Source organism: Gopherus evgoodei, chromosome 9 (genome assembly GCF_007399415.2).
Source record: "Gopherus evgoodei ecotype Sinaloan lineage chromosome 9, rGopEvg1_v1.p, whole genome shotgun sequence".
Lineage (NCBI taxonomy): Eukaryota > Metazoa > Chordata > Testudines > Testudinidae > Gopherus > Gopherus evgoodei.
The window spans coordinates 69,212,839-69,232,829 of NC_044330.1; the positions used below are offsets into that span (position 1 = coordinate 69,212,839).

At 51.1% G+C, this 19,991-nt stretch overlaps 1 protein-coding gene across 3 annotated transcripts in view; it reads left to right on the forward strand.

Moving 5' to 3' along the window:
* FRMPD3 (FERM and PDZ domain containing 3) overlaps window positions 1–19,991 on the forward strand; it is a 166,067-nt gene that overhangs the window by 140,534 nt on the left and 5,542 nt on the right. For all 3 annotated transcript variants that reach the window (XM_030575801.1, XM_030575800.1, XM_030575799.1), the window contains exons 14-15: window positions 11,557–11,704; window positions 17,320–18,141. In XM_030575801.1, coding sequence (XP_030431661.1) covers window positions 11,557–11,704; window positions 17,320–18,141 — 970 coding nt within the window. The remainder of the gene's footprint in view (window positions 1–11,556; window positions 11,705–17,319; window positions 18,142–19,991) is intronic.

Genomic DNA, 19,991 nt, shown 5'->3' on the forward strand with positions numbered 1-19,991 from the left:
CATGGAGAACGGAAAATAAATGGCCTTGACATACTCCATCGACTGGTGCATATTAGAAACGGACCAACTTGTCTCAAGACATCCCATATGCTTCAATTTAGCATCTAACCCTATTCAGCAAAGCACTTAAGCACGTACTTCCATTCCATTTATTTCAGTGAGACTTAAGCACATGTTTAAAGTTGAGCATGTACTTAAGTGTTTTGCTAAGCAGAGAAAGATTTAAGCAAGTGCTTGAATGCTGTGCTGAACTGGGACCTAAAAGAGTGTGGCAATATAAAAGGATCAGTAATACCACATGATCTGCCCTGAGGACTACAACAGACCACTGGCACTGATTTGTTTATGTGGAACAACACAGGCTGTATAAGTGTTGACTATTACAGTAGTAGTTAGAATACCAGAAGCCCCACAAAAATCCAGAGTAGATTTTCCAGACATGGAATACCTAGGGGGAAATAATGATCTTCAACAGTAGTCCTTGCTGCTCCTTACAGAACATTGCCAAACAGTGGGATTCTAAATCTATCATGGTACATCCATGTTATCCACAAAGAGAAAACAATCAAAGCCATAAAACACAGCTCAGTTCCTTTATTATTATTACTCAGCAGCTCATTGAAAGCAGTTCAAAGCTAGTGCTGCATCAATTCCCCAGCAACATTGATTGTAAATTGAACAACTGACTATTCCAAATGGAAATTTTTCCCATTTATTCCCAAGTCTGATTTAACAAAGCATCTTTTTAATAACTCATTCTCCTTGCATGCTTGAAACATAAGGACCTAGATTGCTAGGATTTTAAAGTATCTTGGGTTACCCTCTCCTTTGTGTCTCATTCGTAATACCTTCTCTTTTTTTTTATCAGCCCGGTTAGGGGGTAAGCCACTGGATCAAGTGTGATGTTGTACAACTAACAATGTAATTTAATTTGCAATAATAAAACTTTCACACTTAACCAATTATATAACAAAACTAGCACCCATCATTTGCCTAAATGTCATTATCATTTAATTAAGCAATGTGTTCTGCCGAATAACAAAGCAGTAATGCTAAGCTAGTAATGCTAATTGATATTAAGACTTCTTTCTTGTAGAATAGTAATGCTATAGTCAGCTAGGATGTGCATCTTACTAATTACCAAAACAAAAACTGAGTAGCTGTGCTCACGTGGAGACATGGCAAGGGTCACTCAGCATTAGTAATCCTCAGACATTCTGCCCTTTTGCTTTCAGTTATCTGCAGAAAGTGCCAAGTTGCGCTGATTGCAGAGTCACTTAGAACCCAATCCTGTTTCGTTCCTGATAGAATATACAGATTGGGCTTCTCTGACAATGATTGGCACTGGAAAGATTGTGGACAATCTGGCTCTCTGATTCATATGGTGGAATTGTCCAAAAATCAAAATATTCTGGTTTTAGTAGAAAAAACCCTTGAGGCTAGGTTCTCACTGCATCTGCTCCACTTGCCACAAAGGAGTGAGGAGGTATCAGGGAGCTGGTTACCCAGCTCTGGCATCTCTTGAGCTCTGCCACTCTTGCTGTGCAAGGGTGGGCAGGCAGCTGGTGCAGAAGCCGGGCTCCATCAGATTTATGCCAGTAGGGAGTTCCCTTCCACAAGGGGACTATTCCGGCAGCCATTTATGACCATTGCTTGGCTGGCTGGTTCTTGCTTACATGGTCAGTGTCTAACTGATCGCCATATGTGGGGGTCAGGAAGGAATTTCCCCCCAGGTCAGATTGGCAGTGCCCTTGGGAGTTTGTCACCTTCCTCTGCAGCGTGTGGGGTGCTAATCACATGCCAGGATTATCTAGGTATATCTCACTTCATTGTTTCCCTGCCATTGCAGGGACCTTGGGCACTGGTGTACCTTGGTCCTTCCAGTTCTTCGAGTGATTGCTCATATCCATTCCAGTTAGGTGTGCGCACCGCGTGTGCATGTTCGTCGGAAGATTTTTACCCTAGCAACTCTGGTGGGTCAGCAGGTCGCCCCCTGGAGTGGCGCCGCTATGGTGCCTGATATATACCCCTGCCGGCCCGTCCGCTCCTCAGTTCCTTCTTACCGCTGTGTCGGTCGTTGGAACTGTGGGGCGCGGCATAGCTGTCCTCCACATACCTAGCTTCTCCTAGTTCACTTGTTGTATATAGTTATAGTTAGTGTATAGAATACTTAGTTAATAGTTGTAAATTAGTTATTGTATATATAGTTTAGCGGGTTCGGGCTCTAGCCCTTCCCCGCACCCGGTGCCTGTGCTCATGCCCGGGTCGCCGGGATTCAAGCCGTGCTTGGCCTGCAAAAAGCCGATGCCCACGAGCGATCCCCATGACGCCTGCCTAAAGTGCCTTGGGGAATCGCACATATCCGAGAAGTGCTGCATTTGTAAGGCTTTCAAGCCGCGGACCAAGAAGGAGAGAGACCATCGGTTGAAGACTCTCCTCATGGAGGCAGCTCTCAACCCTCCTTCTTCGGCACCGAGTGCCGACACCGTGCCGGCACCGGACTGTGCCTGCACTGCGAAGACGCCTCGGCACCGGCCTTCCCCGGCGCCGGGTCCCGACAGAAGATCATCAGCGGCTTCCACTCCTGCGATGCAGACTCGTACGGACCGCCCGGCCCCAACTCCTGCTGTGGCCCCGACGCCAGTAATACCGTCGACTCCGGGCCCGAGAGGTCCATCGAGTCCGGTCTTGGTGAGCTCCCCGGTGAGAACCGTGGTAGAGCTGGCTGTCCCTGCTACGCCGGAGACATTCTCGTCAGCCAGGGACCTGATTGCGATGACCGAGTCTGCTCTGCCTCTACCCCCGGCACCGCCAGTGCGGGTTCTTCAATCTAGAGGCAAACCGGCTGCCATGAGACCTCCGTCCCTGGAGTCGACGAGCCGGCACTGATCTCCACCTAGGTCTCGGCACCGCTCCAGGTCCCGTGGAAGGTCTCGGTCGAGGCACCGCTCGCAGTCCCGGCACCGCTCACCACGGCGGTACCGGTCGTACTCGCGACGCAGATCCACCTCCTGGTACTCTCGGCACCGTTCCGGTTCTAGTCACAACTACCGGCACCGAGACTCCCGCAGCCGCTCACGCCGTTGGTGTTCCCGATCCCGGTCGACCTCCCGGCACCACGCTGGTGGCAGGTCCCAGTCGCGGTCTCGGCACCATTATGACTCCCAGTACCGGTCTCCGGCACCGAGAAGGTCTCAACCATCGGGGGCAGGGGGCCCGTACCAACCTCGATCGCCCCCCTTCCCTCCCCCGGCCGTCTCGCCAGCCATCGGTGTCCTCCCAGGCGGATAGCCTATATGCCCCGGACACAGACGTCCATGCCACGTTGTTCCATGAACCCCAGCCTCAGGAGCATGGACCGCAGCAGTGGGGGTTCTGGACACCTTGGGCGTACCACCAAGCCCAAGGCCCTCAGCCAGGTCCCTCACGCTCCACTGTCTCAGAGCACAGGGTTCCTGAGGCCACGATTTCCCGTCCTCCTCCTCCTACTGCAGAGGAAGGGTTTTCCCAGCCTCAAGACCCTGAACCGCCTGCGGAGTCGGACGCAGTCCTTCAGGCAGAGCCCTCCGCAGACCCACTTCTCCCGGGTCTCTCCTAGTCATCGTCTCCAGACGAGGCGGTGGCTGGGACATCATCAACCAGTCCGCCTCCGCTTGACCTTAGGGCACACCAGGACCTCCTCAGGCGTGTCGCACAGAACATGAACCTGCAGGCCGAGGAGGTCTCGGAGATACAGGATCCAGTGGTGGACATATTATCAGCAGATGCCCCCACTCGGGTGGCCCTCCCCTTTATTAAAACCATCCAAGCCAACGCCACTACCATCTGGCAGTCTCCGGCTTCTGTTCCCCTCGCTGCACGAGGGATGGAATGTAAATATATGGTCCCCTCAAAGGTGTATGAATACCTGTATGTCCACCCTTCCCCTTGCTCCCTCGTCGTCCAATCTGTGAACGAGAGGGAGCGACATGGTCAGCAGGCCCCGGCCCCAAAGTCCAAGGAGGCGAGATGCATGGACTTACTCGGCCGCAAGGTCTACTCTGCGGGCGCCCTCCAGCTCCGCGTCTCAAATCAGCAGGCCCTTCTTAGCCGCTACAATTATAATACCTGGGCCGCAGCGGACAAATTTAAGGAGCTGCTCCCTCAGGACGCACGGCAGGAGTTCTCTGCGATCCTTGATGAGGGCAAGAAGGACACAAGAACTTCCCTGCAGGCTGCCCTAGATGCTGCGGACTCAGCTGCGCGTACTCTGGCATCTGGTGTCACTATGCACCGTATCTCATGGCTCCAGGTCTCCGGCCTTCCCCTGGAACTCCAATATACTATCCAAGACCTCCCATTCGAGGGCCAAGTCCTGTTCTCTTTCAAGACTGACCCTAGGCTACAAAGCCTAAAAGACAATAGGGTCATTATGCGCTCTTTGGGGATGCATACACCTGTTAGCTAGCGCAGACCCTTCCGGCCATAGCAACAACGCCGGCCCTTCCCCCAACCCTGGCAAAGGCAGGACTTCGCCAGGCGGCGAGGCAGGAATGGTCGCCGCAGACAATCCGGCAACCAAGGGGGCCAGAACCAGAACCCCTCCAAGCCTTCTTCCAGGCCCAAACCTTCCCTTTGAAGGTGCGCCCGAGGGTGTTGTACCAGTTTTGTTAATGGATCCATCCCCTCCTTTTTCCAACCGCCTTTCCTTTTTCCTCCCTGCATGGTCCCAGCTAACATCGGACTGCTGGGTCTTATGCATGGGGGAATCTGGATACCACCTGCAATTTGCTTTAAATCCTCCCTCCCACCTCCCTCCCTTGTCCTTCTTCAGGGACCCCTCTCATGAGCAACTCCTCCTACAGGAGTTACGAGCGCTCCTCACCAAAGGAGCCATAGAGGAGGTTCCCGAGTTCGAGCGAGGCAAGGGGTTTTATTCCCGATACTTTCTAATCCCCAAGGCCAAGGGAGGTCTGAGACCTATTCTCGATCTGAGGGAACTCAACAGATACCTACTAAAGTTGAAGTTCTGTATGGTATCCCTGGGGACCATTATCCCATCCCTGGATCCTGGAGACTGGTATGCCGCCCTTGACATGCAAGATGCCTACTTCCATATAGCCATCTTCCCACCCCCCAGGAGGTTCCTCCAGTTTGTGGTCAACCGGCAACATTTCCAATTTGCAGTCCTCCCGTTAGGCCTTTCTACAGCCCCAAGAGTGTTCACCAAGTGTATGGTGTAGTCGTCGCCCACCTTCGCCGCAGTCGTATTCACATCTTTCCCTACCTGGACGACTGGCTTATCCGGGGGACTTCCGAGGCGCAAGTCCTCAGGCACATCCGCATGGTCACGAACCTATTCGTAAGCCTAGGCCTACTGATCAATGTGGAGAAGTCAACGCTAATCCCCATACAGCGGATAGAGTTTATCGGTGCCATCCTGGACTCCACCCTTGCCACAGCCTCTCTGCCTCCCTCGAGGTTCCAAACTTTGGCAGCCATCATGCGGAGACTGCAAGCAGCGCCCCTAACCTCGGTGCGCACCTGCCTTACCCTCCTGGGCCACATGGCGGCCTGCATGTTCGTCACGAACTATGCAAGGCTCCGCCTAAGACCCCTCCAGTCCTGGATCAACGCCCAATACTGTCCTGCCAGAGATCCAATCGACATGATTGTCACAATTCCACAAGGCGTCTTGGACTTCCTTCAGTGGTGGCTGGACTCTTCCATGGTGTGTGCGGGGCTCCTGTTCCATCCACCCCAACCCTTGGTGTCCCTGACAACAGATGCCTCTTCCCTGGGTTGTGGGGCTCACCTCGGGCTCCTGCAAACACAGGGCCTGTGGTAACCTCGCGAACTAGTCCTCCACATCAACGTCCGGGAGTTGAGAGCGGTCCGCCTTGCTTGTCAAGCGTTCCGTCACCATCTGCAGGGCCCTTGTGTCTCGGTGTTCACTGACAACACGACGACCATGTATTATATAAACAAGCAGGGCGGCACGAGATCCTCCCCCATGTGTCAAGAGACCTTACAACTTTGGGACTTCTGTATAGCCCATTCCATTCACCTCATTGCGTCCTTTCTCCCGAGGGTGCGGAACACGCTGGTGGATCGTCTCAGCAGGTCCTTCCTATCCCACGAGTGGTCCCTTCGCCTGGATGTTGCTCTTTCGCTCTTCCGGAGGTGGAGGTTTCCCCAAATGGACCTCTTCGCATCCCGCGGGAACAGGAAATGCCAGATGTTCTGTCCCTTCCAAGGCCTCTCACCGGGTTCGGTGGCGGACGCCTTCCTTGTTCCGTGGATGACGCACCTGCTCTATACCTTTCCACCATTTCCGCTCGTCCACAAGGTCTTGTTGAAGGTGCGCAGGGACAGGGCCCGCGTGATCATGATAGTTCCAGCGTGGCCTCGGCAGCACTGGTACTCCATGCTGTTGGACCTTTCCATAGCCGACCCTGTCCCACTGCCCCTGCATGTGGACCTGATCAGTCAGAACCACGGCAAGCTCCATCACCCGGACCTGCAATCACTCCATCTCACGGCGTGGCTCCTGAGTGGCTGACCCGGTCTGAGCTCCGTTGCTCTACCCCAGTGTGACAGGTGCTCCTGGGCAGCAGGAAGCCTTCCACTAGGGCAACGTATTTGGCAAAATGGAAACGCTTCACCTGCTGGTGTGCGGAACGGAGTTTCGTTCCCACCGAGGTCTCCATTGCTCAAATCTTGGACTACATATGGTCTCTCAAACAACAGGGCCTGGCTATATCATCTCTCAGGGTTCACCTGGCAGCCATCTCCACCTTTCACCCAGGCGGGGATGGCCGCTCGGTATTTTCTCACCCTATGGCGACTAGATCCCTTAAGGGCTTGGAGTGTCTCTACCCCCAGGTTCGCCGCCCTGCCCCTACCTGGGACCTTAACCTGGTTCTGACCTGGCTCATGTCCCCTCCATTTGAACCATTAGCGACTTACTCCATTCTTTACCTCTCATGGAAGACTGCTTTCCTTGTGGCCATCACGTCAGCGAGAAGGGTCTCGGAGCTTCGAGCCCTCACGGCAGATCCCCCATATACCATGTTCCATAGAGACAAGGTGCAGCTGAGACCACATCCAGCCTTCCTCCTCAAGGTGGTATCGGGTTTCCATATTAACCAGGAGATCTTCCTACCTGTCTTCTTCCCAAAACCCCATTCGTCTCGAAGGAAGCAGCAGCTGCACTCACTGGACGTCCGTAGGGCGCTCGCCTTTTACATAGAGAGAACTAAGCCATTCCGCAAAACCCCCCAACTCTTCGTTGCGGTGGTGGAACGAGTCAAGGGGTTACCCGTCTCCTCCCAGAGGATTTCCTCGTAGATAACGTCCTGCATCCGCGCCTGTTATGAATTGGCGCACGCCCCCCCGGGCCGCGTGACTGCGCACTCCACCAGGGCTCAAGCCTCATTGGCTGCTTTTCTGGCTCACGTGCCCGTTCAGGAAATATGCCGGGCAGCAACCTGGTCTTCTGTCCACACCTTCGCTTCCCATTACGCCCTGGTCCAGCAATCTAGGGATGACGCAGCCTTCGGCTCCGCCGTGTTGCACTCTGCGACGTCTCTCTCCGACCCCACCACCTAGGTAAGGCTTGGGAATCACCTAACTGGAACGGATATGAGCAATCACTCGAAGTAGAAAAGACAGTTACTCACCTTTGTAACTGTTGTTCTTCGAGATGTGTTGCTCATATCCATTCCACACCTGCCCTCCTTCCCCACTGTCGGAGTAGCCGGCAAGAAGGAACTGAGGAGAGGACAGGCCGGCAGGGGTATATATCAGGCGCCATAGCGGCGCCACTCCAGGGGGTGACCTGCCGACCCACCGGAGTTGCTAGGGTAAAAATCTTCCGACGAACGTGCACGCACGGCACGCACACCTAACTGGAATGGATATGAGCAACACATCTCGAAGAACAGTTACAAAGGTGAGTAACCGTCTTTTCTCTGCCTGTGGCACATAAAAATGATATCTTCTGCGGGCTGTAATACTTTGATCTAATTTCGGCTGCTTGGTTTAGTGTGCAGATGTTGGGTGGTGGTGGTGACCTGAGAGATACAGGATGTCAGACTGGATGATCTGGGGAGTCCCTTCTGCCCTTAAACTCTGTGACACTCTGATCAGAAGCTGCCTCTGCACCAGCGCCGCACAACCCAGAATGTGGCCTTTGAATTGAATTTTATCCCTTCCATTAGCACCATCAGGTGCTGACAGTTGCTTCTGCGGCCTTGGTCAGGTCTCACCACGTCATTTCTTCTCGTTAGCTCTCAGATTACTCTTGCTGCCGACTGGAAAAACCAGGGGTTCCCTCCTTCAACAGACAGCTTCAAACACCTGGGAAGTCTTCAGCATGGAGAAAAGGGACTAGCCTCAAGCAGAAATCTGAATCCATGGGCTACCTTACCTCACTTCCGCTGAACCTCGGAGCTGGGTTAAAAGGGGCCACGCTCCTCACAAGTGCATGAAGAATCTAGATCCTATGAGCCCTCCATTGTGTTGTACGATGCAGCCACTTCATTTCCTTGTCTCTCTTGTTACCCTCTTTGATTCCTGTAATCTTGGTTTTAGTGTTTATTTGTGACCACAGTAAAAAAAACCCATAAACCGTGCTGGTGGCAAAGATTCCTGCTTGAGCATATTTGCTTATTAGGCACATGCCAAATCAACTGCTCAGCTGCTGGTGAGCCAACTTCTTTACTCAGTATTGGTCTTTCCAGCTGAGAGAGTGAAACCCAGCCAGATGCAAGCATAGCTGAGAGGTAACAGGAACATCTGTTCTATCTGGAAGGGCTGATGGCTTCCTGCCCAGGAATACTGCATTGCTGAGGCTGGAAGGGAGGGGACCAAGGTGTGTATAACAGGCCAGGTCACCATCAGCCAGGAAGAGATGGAGGTTCGTAGCCAACCCAAGACGTTAGAAAGTGAGCGTTGTTATGACAAATCTGGTAACGCACCCTGAACACTAATCTGAAACAAAACTGTGGGCGTTGGAACCCTTCTGTCATTATGTCACAGGCAAATACACCTCCCACAGGATGGACTTAATTATCTTTATAGTCATCATCTGCTTGCTTTGGAGAGAAGAATATTAGCCATTCTTTGAAGCTGCCACTGCAGCTATCCCTAGTCAGTTCCCTTATTATTATTACTCAGCCCTACTAGTATAGGCTCTGAGAAGATGATAAAGACATAACTATCAGACTGGTGCTTCCAAACCCTGCATCTCCTGTTACGTTCACAGCTTGTGAACCAAAAGAGCAGCAAATACCAATCAACACTCCCTATATTTCCTCTGGGGCTCCACGGACTGCTCTGCGTATGAAGCCACATACTTCCAAAAATGGCCAAGCTGCGCTTCAAAAATGGCCTAGGATAGTGTCGGGTTTGTCTCTGAGAGGCAGCATGGTCCAGTAGATAGTGCACTGGACTGGGACCCAGGAGACCTTGGTGCTCAGCTCAAGCACTCACCCTCTATGTGACATTGGCAAATCACATCTCTCCCCGCTCTTTGTCTTTGTAAACTCTTTGAGGAAGGGAATTTCTCTTACTTTATGTGTGAATAGCACTTAGCACAACAGAGCCCCACAATTCAGTTGGGGCCTATAGAGCGGAACTGTAATAGGAATGTTAATCAGTTCGGTTCACAACTATCACTGAAATACCAAGTCATCTCAGACATAAACCGTTTATGTCTCATTGCGAATACCTGAGATGGTCCTGCTCTATGTTTACATGTTACATTTTTCCCAGTCGGTGGCCTCTTAGTACTGTTACTGATGAGGTGATAACCGAAGGCATTTTCATGTTGTGAAAGATAGTGATGTGTGGCTCTCATTTGCACTGATCTCAATTTGTTTACATTTAAACGCCTGGAACCACTCTCTTCTAGAGAAGTTGACTTCTATGGACTGGCCAGTCATAGGCTTTGTCTGTACTGAGGATCTGCCCTGAGTCCAGCCATCAAAGAGCTGCCACTCTGCGCCTGGGCAAACCCCTAATATAGTGGTTTTCAAACTTTTTTTCTGGTGACCCAGTTGCAGAAAATTGTTGATGCCCGCATCCCAACGGAGCTGGGGATGAGGGGTTTGGAGTTTGGAAGGGGGCTGAGGCAGGGGGTTGGGTGTGTGAGGGGGTGCAGGCTCTGGGATGGGGCCAGGGATGAGGGGGTTGGGGTGCAGGAAGGGGATCTGGGTTTGTGGGGGTCGGGGCTCAGCGCTGGCACTGGGGATTGGGGCACAGGGTTGGGGTGCAGGCTTACCTCCAGAGGCTCCCAATCAGCAGTGCAGCCAGGGTGCAGAGGCAGGCTTCCTGCCTGTCTTGGCAGTGCGGACTGCGCTACATCCTGGAAGTGGCCAGCAGCAGGTCTAGGTCCTAGGCAGAGGCGCACAAGCAGCTCCGCGTGGCTCTCGCCTGCAGGCACTGCCCCCTCCAGCAGAGCCGGTGCTTGGGGTGGGGGCAGTGTTCAGAGCCCCATGGCCCCCCTGCCTGCAAGTCAGACCTGCTACTCACTGCTTCCAGGGCGCAGTGCAGTGTCAGAACAGCTAGGGACTACTAGTTTTTACTGGCTGGTCGCCAGGGTCCCTGGGTGCTGAGCAAGGCGACCCAGTGCTTTGCATTCCACGACCCACACTTTGAAAACCACTGCCCTAATACATACAGGTAGATGCTATTGCATCAGCAGAGCTGCTTGAAACCGAGGTTAACTGCGTCAGTGCAAATAGCCATTCTGCCTGTCTACCTAAAGGGTTTACACTGGTTCAGCTTTGCTGTGCCAGGCCAGTGATGGCAGGGACTGTGGCAGATTCCCAGTGTATCCAAAGCCTTATCTTTGCAGGTGGAAATAAAGTCTATTCCTAACAACAGCCTCTTCCTAGCGTGGCTAAAACAAGATGATGGGGGGGAGAACGGGGTGATGGTGATCATGACAATTTTACCATATCAGGGTTGCAAGAGCACTGTTCTGTACATAAAATAGCTGAGATTGTGTCTGAGTTTTCCCTTAAAGCAGGGATTAAAATTCTTCCATAGCATGAGAATAAATGTTTCTCCTGAACAAAATGACACTGCTTGCTTCTGAGGCACAGATTTAACTTTCCAGATGGCTTGCAGTAAATCTTTGCCATAGGTTAAGAGTTGGGAGGAGTTAATAATTCACCCTTCCTGAAGTTTCATTGCTGGGAGCTCACATTTCTTCAGACCTCTCTAGGTCCTGGTGGCTTCATTTTAACACTGGGGGGCATAGGCAGAGTTGGAGCTATGTGAAATCTCACACCTCGTTTTTCTGTTTGGGGAAAAGGAAGAGGAAGCGGTGTTCGTTCACCCCACTATACAGCTGAGTTGTGTTTCTTGGGTCACTTTGTTTCTCTGTGGATCTGGTTGTGTGGCAGAGCCATGGCTGAAGGGGGAAGTGGGGAGCATTCCCCTCTCACCTAGAAAGAACACAATCCAGTGTAGGACCCGCATACACAGTCCCCTTTGGCGCACTTGGCTTAATTTGTGTATCAGCTGAAACCCATTGCCTTTATTTGCTTTTCCTTTTTTCCTTTCCAGCCGCTGGTGCTGCTGATGGAGTGGCCCGAAGCCACCAATTTTGCCTGCCTGATAGCAGGCTACTGCCGCCTCCTGGTGGACACCAAGAAGATGATCTTTTCTAGGCCGTCCAGCCAGCCGCCTCCTCCTCCTCAGATTTCCAAGGCAGGTACGTTTCAGCCTCTGCTTTTTGTGCCCCCTACCCCGCTGTTTAGCATAGTTAGGAAAGGAGATGAATTCCTGCTGAAATCTCCTCTGCATCGGGATGGAAGCAAAACCAACAGGGGCCCTTTTGACACAGCAGGCAGCATTGGCTAGCAGGAAAAGATCAGGTTTCAGAAGACAGAGGTTCTAGCTCTGGGTATACCACTGACTCACTGAGTGCCCTTGGCAAATCATTTAACCTCTTGGTTCCTCTGTCTGTGAAAGGGTATCAGTAATTATACTCCCACCTCTTGTCACGTACAAAGCAACATTTAGTATCATTATATCCAATCCACATTGGAAGATCTAAGCTGGCTCAGCACATTCCTGTCATTTAGAAAGACTTAGTGCCACCGGCAAAAATCAGCACTTGATGCCCACAGGCCAGCTTGCAATGTTCCTGCAGAGATGATGTGCAGATGCTGTGACTCATGATCCTGCAGTTGGCATGAGTTTGCAGGGTTCTTCGCTGAGGAGACTGTCCTGAGCATCTGTGCAGAACAAAGAGACCGTACTTGGGAATGTTTTTCTGCTGCCTTTACTGATCTGCAGAGATGCAGATTCAGACACACTGACATCCTCCAGTGGGTGTTGGAGGAGTTACGCTGGGGACTTCTGGCACTGCCGCTATTGTGCGTTAGAACCAAAAGTGTATGGCCCAGATTCCCAAAAGTGACTCATGATTTTGAGTGCCTTAATTTTGAGGTGTCCAACCTGAGAACCTTAGGGGGGCCTGGGTTTCAGGAATGTGTGCTTAGAACATCTGGAAATCATGCCACCTTTCAAGGGGACTCGTATTGGGCACCCAAAATCACCAGTCACTTTTGGAAATCTTGGCCTGTGCAGGGGGCAATACAGAGTGTAGAAGCAGAAGCATTAGCCAGGCAAGGAGATTCTTCCTAACTAAGATGCATATAGGGTTTCATGTCTCCATTTGAGATGGGGCTAGCTGATGCTACCTTAAAGGGGCAGTACCTGTCACAGGGTCCCATTCTGTAACTGAAACATGTGTCAGGGTAGATCCGGCCCCTTCCTCTGCAGCCACAAAGGACTCAGTGCCACACTGCATGGGGGTGGGATTGGGGAGCTCTCTCTGTGTCCTCATGCAGCTGGATTTGGGGGGTAGGACAGGAAAAGAAGTGGAGGGAGGCAACGCATTGGTGGCTGTTTGGATCTGACAGCCAATGTATCCCTGTAACATGGTGACGCAGGAGCCCCTGTGGCCTAAAGGGTCAAATTCTTTCCCCCTTCAGCCCCTCTGGCACCCGATGCACCAGCCCAGATGCCCAGGTTTGGTACGGAAGGGTAGGAATTTAGCCTACAATGACAGTTGAGATTCCCTCAGGAGAATGTGTTTCTGCAGGAGGGGTCAGAGAGCCCCAACGGAGTGAGTCATATTACCTGGGCTCTGAATTTCCAGGCTGCAGTCAGCCTGTGCCAAAATCTTAACTGTAAAATCAAGCCCTGGTTCTCACTCTTTGCTTGAGAGAGGAACACATCTGTCTTCCTTGGGGCCCACTGAAGTCTCCTGTGGAACTGTAGCTGTTTTAAGGGTGAGTATCATGTGCTGGTATTATCAGTTAAATCCACCTACCTTTGATGAGGTCAGCAGATCAGCTGCCCTTAGCAGGAGCCAGTACACTTCGCTGCAGAATTGTTCAGTCAGGTCGTGTGCTTCCCCCATGAAAATCCTCTCAAAGCTGGTGTTAACACCAGCGGTGACAGCTGATAGCTCAGCTGTTTGCCAGCTCCTCCTTACCCCCCAGGCCAGAAACATACCCAGCTAGCCCACAGAAGGAATTCAGATATGCAGCAAAGGTCCCCTCCTTGCACCCAGCTTTCCCTTGAAGCAAATGGGCTCTGGTTCTGTGCCATGGGCAGGTGGCTAGTGCCCTGTAATAAGTCACCATGGTCAGATGGTATTCACCCAAGAGTTCTGCAATTTCACAATTGAGTTCCTTCAGTCTGTAACCTATCATTTAAATCAGCTTCTGTACTGAATGACTGGAGGATAGCTAATGTGACACCAATTTTTAAAAGGGCTCCAGAGGGGATCCCGGCAATTACAGGATGTAAGCCTAACTTCAGTACTGGACAAATTGGTTGTAACAATAGTAAAGAACAAAATTGTTAGACACACAGATGAACATAATTTGTTGGAGAAGAATCAACATGGTTTTTGTAAAGGGAAATAATGCCTCACCAATCTACTAGAATTCTTTGAGGGCATCAACAAGCATATGGACAAAGACGATCCAGTGGATATAGTGTACTTAGATATTCAGAAGACCTTTGACAAGGTCCCTCACCAAAGGCTCTTAAGCAAAGTAAGCTGTCATGGTCTAAGAGGGAAGGTTCTTTCATGGATTGGTAACTGATTAAAAGATAGGAAACAAAGGGTAGGGATAAATGGTCATTTTTTAGAATGGAGAGAGGTAAATAGTGATGTCCTCCAGAGGTCTGTTTGCCAGAAGCTGGGAATGGATCACTTGATGTTTACCTGTTCTGTTCATTCCCTGTGGGGCACCGGGCAATTGGCCACTGTCGAAAGATAGGATGCTGGGCAAGGTGGACCTTTGGTCTGACTCAGTATGGCCATTCTTATGTTCTTTGGCAGTGAAAGAAATGCTCCTCCTGTGTTAGGATGGTGGGGTCACACTAACCATGTGTGCTTAGTGTGTTCCACAATGTCAGTCTCCTAAGCTAGAATGCTATATTCTAATAATAATTAGTGATGATGGTAAATAGTACTTCACACTTACGCAGTGTCTTCTGCAAAACACTCTAGAAACATTAATAAATCAGGTCTTGCAACTTTCCTATGAAGACAGTAAGCATTGTCATTCCCACTATACAGCAAGAGAAACTGAGGCACAGAGAGGTTTAATAAAAATGCATATTGAATAAAAGACTTTCCTTGTGTAGTCAATACTTCCCTCAAACTTTATCAATGGGAATAGATGTTTGGCGATATAATATATCCGAAGATTAGGCAAAGAATGCTATTCAGCATTATGGTTTTTCTTAGTAATGTTTGATATGATTTGTTCTCCCCATTCAGAAAGTAAATAAACAAATCTTCTAATTTAACGCCATTGAAGAATTCAGAGTATGTTCCTTAAATGAAAATACACATTCCTCATCTGCAGAATACTGAAAATGGAAATTTTTTCCTGCTGTCCACATCTTGAATAGCAACCTATTCAGTGATTTACATGTAAAGGAAGATGTACTTTCTAGATCTGGGGAAATACTGCCACCATGAATATTCATAAACATTGCCTTGCATGTTTTAATGAATTTGCTTTGGCTGTGCTCTTGCTCTGCCTGCATTTTATTTTCACATTAGCTTGATGGAGTTTATGGGCATACAAGTTTGTGAAGACTTAACTTCATAGATGCATCCACAAAGATGCACAGGTAACTGAAATTTAGATTCAGATACAAATATTTGCACCACACGTGGTTGTGTACATTGTGAAATAAAAAACAAGTAACAGTGTAACTTTCCTAGTTGGTCACAACTAACCAAGGCCCTGCTCCTGCAAGGATACTTACTTGGAGGCAAGCACCCTTAGTTCAGTTCCTGGAGCCACCCTCCTGCTTTCCCCTTGCTGAGGGGTCTGCAGGTGCAACAGTGTGCTCAGCCTGAGACTGGGAGATGGGGGAGGAGGGAATGCCTTGCACTATGCTGCAGTATGGTCATTTCAGGAATGGGGACCATGTAGGCAGAAGTTAGGTGGCTGTGATGTAGGGATGTGTACAATGGGTCCCACTCCCACACAGACAGGTTTGTCACTTGAGCGTTTCACCCCATCTGTTCACTTCAACCTAGACCTGGAGGTTGCGCACTTCTGGAAGAGAGGGAATAGTTCAGTCTCCATGTCCCATTCAGTCCTCAGCCTCTCTCTTGAGCCTTCCATCGAGGGAGCTGGCTTTGAACTGGTGACCTGGAAGTCCCATCCGAGTCGCCAGAGACATACAGTTCCTAAGAGAAGAGGGGTTCATGATGGAGGAGTTGCTGTTTAGCTACACAAATTTCGCCCCTAGCCACTGACGTCTCCATTTAAATTATATATTTATTCTTGTGGCACCTTATAGACTAACAGATGTATTGGAGCATGCTAGTCTATAAGGTGCCACAGGACTCTTTGTTGCTTTTTACAGACCCAGACTAACCCGGCTACCCCTCTGATACTTGACATTTATTCTTGTTGGGGTTTTTATATTACAGGTGATGAACAGTTTAATACAAATGTTCAGATTGGGAGACAAATTGCCCAAGTTGCTGAGCTAATGAATTCAGTTAGAATTTATTTGATTTTGTTTATATTTTGTTACAAGGAACCTATGTCCCCGGCACTAGTTCTCGGCAGAGTTGCTGTGCAGGTCTGCTGGGAATGCAGTCAGAAATCCCCCACAAGGCCTGGACTTTATGTCTCACCTGCACAAAGAAATCTCTGGAGAGTGGAGGACACTCCATACATAATGTTTACTACTGATGCTAGAGGGCTGTAGTTGGTTTAGATGGTCTTGGTATACTTGGTCCTGCCTCAGTGCTTGGGGCTGGATCAAATGGCCGCTCAAGATCTTTCCAGCCCTACATCTCTGTGATCAGCAAGATCCAATGGCTGGAAGCCAGAGCTAGACAAATTCAAGGTGAACATAAGGCACAACTCTTTAGCCATGAGAGTAATTAACCAATGGAGTAGAGTCCCAAGTGGCAGATTCCCCATCACTTGGGGTCTTTAAGTTAAAAGTAGATGTCTTCCCAACAGATAACTAGTTCCACCACACATTGTTGGGCTGGATGCAGGAACTACAGGGTGGGGTTCTCTGGCCTGGACTAGATGATCACAATGGTCTTTTCTGGCCCTAAAACCTATGAACCATTAGAATGAAGCTGGCAATTCTAGCTGCTGCATCTAGGTAGGAAACGCCAGTTCTGCTGACTGTCCCAGCTGGTTCATTCACGTAGAAGACATCTGCCACTCTGCTTAATGCACCTGGTGTTCTGGCTGTGCCATTATCTGAGGTGAGCCACAGAGCATATGAGCACGGCACGCATCACTGTGCAGTTTGTCAAAGGATCCTTTCTGCTGGGTTGCCGCCCACCTGTTTTTGTTGCTATTGCCCAACACAGAAATGATACTTTTATGCATGTCCTAGACCTGTATATAAATTCTCTTACCCAACTGAATACTGGTGAATGTGCCCCAGAGCTGGCAGGAGACTGCAGAAGCTGCGTTGGGGAATGCACCAGGTGCATTGCTGGAGAGCATCTCAGCCGAGCTGGGAAAAGCTCTTGGCATACTGCGAGGGAGGGCTAAGCTTGGCTTAGCTGGGCTGGGAAGTGGGTGTGTTAGAGGAGAACAAGTAGCTGTGTCCCCATAGATTGTGCCCTTTGTGCTGTTGCATGTTCCATGCCCACTGTGCTGTCCCAAGGATTTTAATGCAATAGGTTGACTAGCAGGAGGCAGGTGAGTGTTGGTGGCTCCCTACAGCACAGGGTAGATTTCCTGACTGTCCCTTCCTTCTCATGGGTGCTGCTCTAACATGGTAATTGCTATTTTGGTTTAGATTACATCAACGCGCACAACACCCACCGGCCGGCTGCAGTGGGGCACTCGGGAGAGAAAGAGAGCGGGTTCGTGGGTGGCGCTGCCTCCAGCCCCAGGGAATCCAGCCCTCGAGTTCCCAAGGGGTCGGACTCGGAGCTCATCAGCTTTTGTTACCTGCACATGCGGGAGCAGAGGAAGCGGCGAGAAAACAGGACAGACATCAATGAAAACCTGATCTTCTTTGAGGAAACCAGGCCCAGAACCAAATCCGACCCCACTTCCAAAAGCTCCGGCCAAGGCTATGACGGTGTTGCCAATGAGTACAACCCGGATGGCCTTGACCGGGACCACCAGGCAAGTAGGGCAAGGGCCAACACCATGGACAACCACATGAGGAACGACGCCACGCACTTCTACTGTAACTCCTGCAAAGCCAAACTCAAGAGCCGGCTAGCCTCTCGAAAAGTTGGCAAGCCTGGCAGCTCCCATGACAACATAGTGGACTTGATGTCCCTCCCACCTCCGGGGAGCGATGAGGAAGAGGACGAGACCACTGCCCTGCTCCCCGCTATTGCTGCGCCGCCTCCGGGTTTTCGAGATAATAGCTCTGATGAGGATGACCCCAAGCGCAGGGCGGCCGCACAGAGCCAGGAGCAGGGCCGTCACCTCTGCAGCATCCTGTACGATGAGATCCCCGTGACGCTGATAGACAGCGTGCAAACGAGGACGGTCCGAGACCACGCCCAGGAGCTGGACGATGCCCTGGTGTCCACCTTGCAGGCTCTGGAAGCCCTGGCTGCTTCGGAGGATTGTCCGCACCCCCAGCCACAACAGACAGCAGGTAGTAGAGTAGGCTGAGCTTTTGTGCTTCCATGTACCATCTGAGTCTCCCCCTCCCTTTCTCTCTCCTCTCATTCTTGCCTCTCTCTCCTTCCTCTGTCTAAGCTTTGATTAATATTTGTAGGAGATTCTGGAAGCACAGGCCTTAGTGAGAGCCCCACACTGGAACTAGTGCAGAGAGGGAGCAGCTGGGCAGGTGCTGAGAAGCTTTTGGGGTGCTGGAGGATGGAATCCTCCTGTTTGAACTGGAGAGCAACAGCAGTCCCCATGGCTGGCAGGTTTCCTCCCTGCAGCTGGGATCCACCTAGCTGCCTGTACCCCAAAAGCCATGCAGGCTTGGGCACAAGAAAGCTCTGCAGAGCAGAGCAGAGCTCCAACACGCAGGGTGTGCCCTGGGCTGTGAGGGGTCCCCCAGTCCTGGCACTCTTCTTTCTGTGGTGTACCTAGGGTGACCAGATGTCCCGGTTTTATAAGGACAGTCCCGATTTTTGGGTCTTTTTCTTATATAGGCTCCTATTACCCTCCACCCCTGGCCCGATTTTTCATACTTGCTCTCTGGTCACCCTAGGTGTACCCTCTGTGGTGCTGCTGAGACAGCCATGAAGGAAGGGGAAGTGGGGTAAGAGCTGCAGGTTCTTCAACACGCTGCTGGAAAGATTACAAGCAAACTTGGGGAATTCTCTCCAGACAGTGCAGGGTTGGTGGTGGTCTCAGTGACTCTCTGATCTATGACCTCTGTCACCAACAACAGCACAGCCAGTGGATGCTGCCCAAATGGCCAATACCCCAACATGCTTTGACAGCCCCTCAAAGAAACTCAGCATGATGTTCCACTGGAAGAAGCTGCGGGATCTGCTGCTGGCTGCATGGTGTGGCAGCTAACACAGCACTGCTGCCCTCCCTTCCCCCAGGGAATTGAGAAAGGGGCTGGGTTGAGAGCTCTGTCTGTGCACAAATCAGGCCCAGCATGGGTCCAGAACTCCCCTCCTCAGATGCGCTCTCACGCTGGAAGGAGAGTTCAATCTTTGCAGCACATCTGCTCCCTCAGAGCAGCAATCAGTGTCAGTTGTGATGGGGACATCTGTCCACTGTGAACTGGACTGGGACCACATTGATTTCACACAAGCCAGCAACAGTTGTCAGGTGGTAATGACTTTCAGTCACCAGTGAATTTGAACCAGCCACCTAGAAATGAAAGACTCCATAACCCTGTATCAGTTCCCTGAGACACCCTCACCCACTTCCCTCGCACCCAAGGCTGATGTCAGAGACAGGGTGTCCTGTAGAGATGACGCCATCCGTCTCCAGTACTCTGCAGCATCTTCACTGTTCATAATGAAGAAGGGAAGAAAATCCTGGCTGGCAGTATGCAGTAATATCCTAGTTACCCTGCACCCATAGGCACCGACTCCGTGGGTGCTCCGGGGCTGGAGCACCCATGGAGAAAAATAGTGGATGCTCAGCAGCACCTGTCAGCTCCCCCCCCCCACAACCCCCAGTGCCTCCCACCCACCAGTGGGCCCCACGAATCGGTGCCTCCCCTTCCCAACCTCAAGCCCACCGCAAAACAGCTGGTCATGGCAGGCAGGAGCCTGGGAGGGAGGCAAGGGGGGCGGAACTGGGTGGGAAGAGGTGGGGCAGGGCCTGGGGGGATGGGATTGGAGTGGGGGCAGGGCTTGGGACAGAGCCAACGTCAAGCACCCCCCGGCACTTGGGAAAGTTGGCGCCTGTGCCTGCACCTGTTTCTGGGAAGCTTTGTTATAACCCCTTCCCCTCATGCATGGGACGTGAGAGTGCACCTGCTTTGGAAATCAACAGCCCACTCCTTTCCCAAGCACAAACCATTCAGTC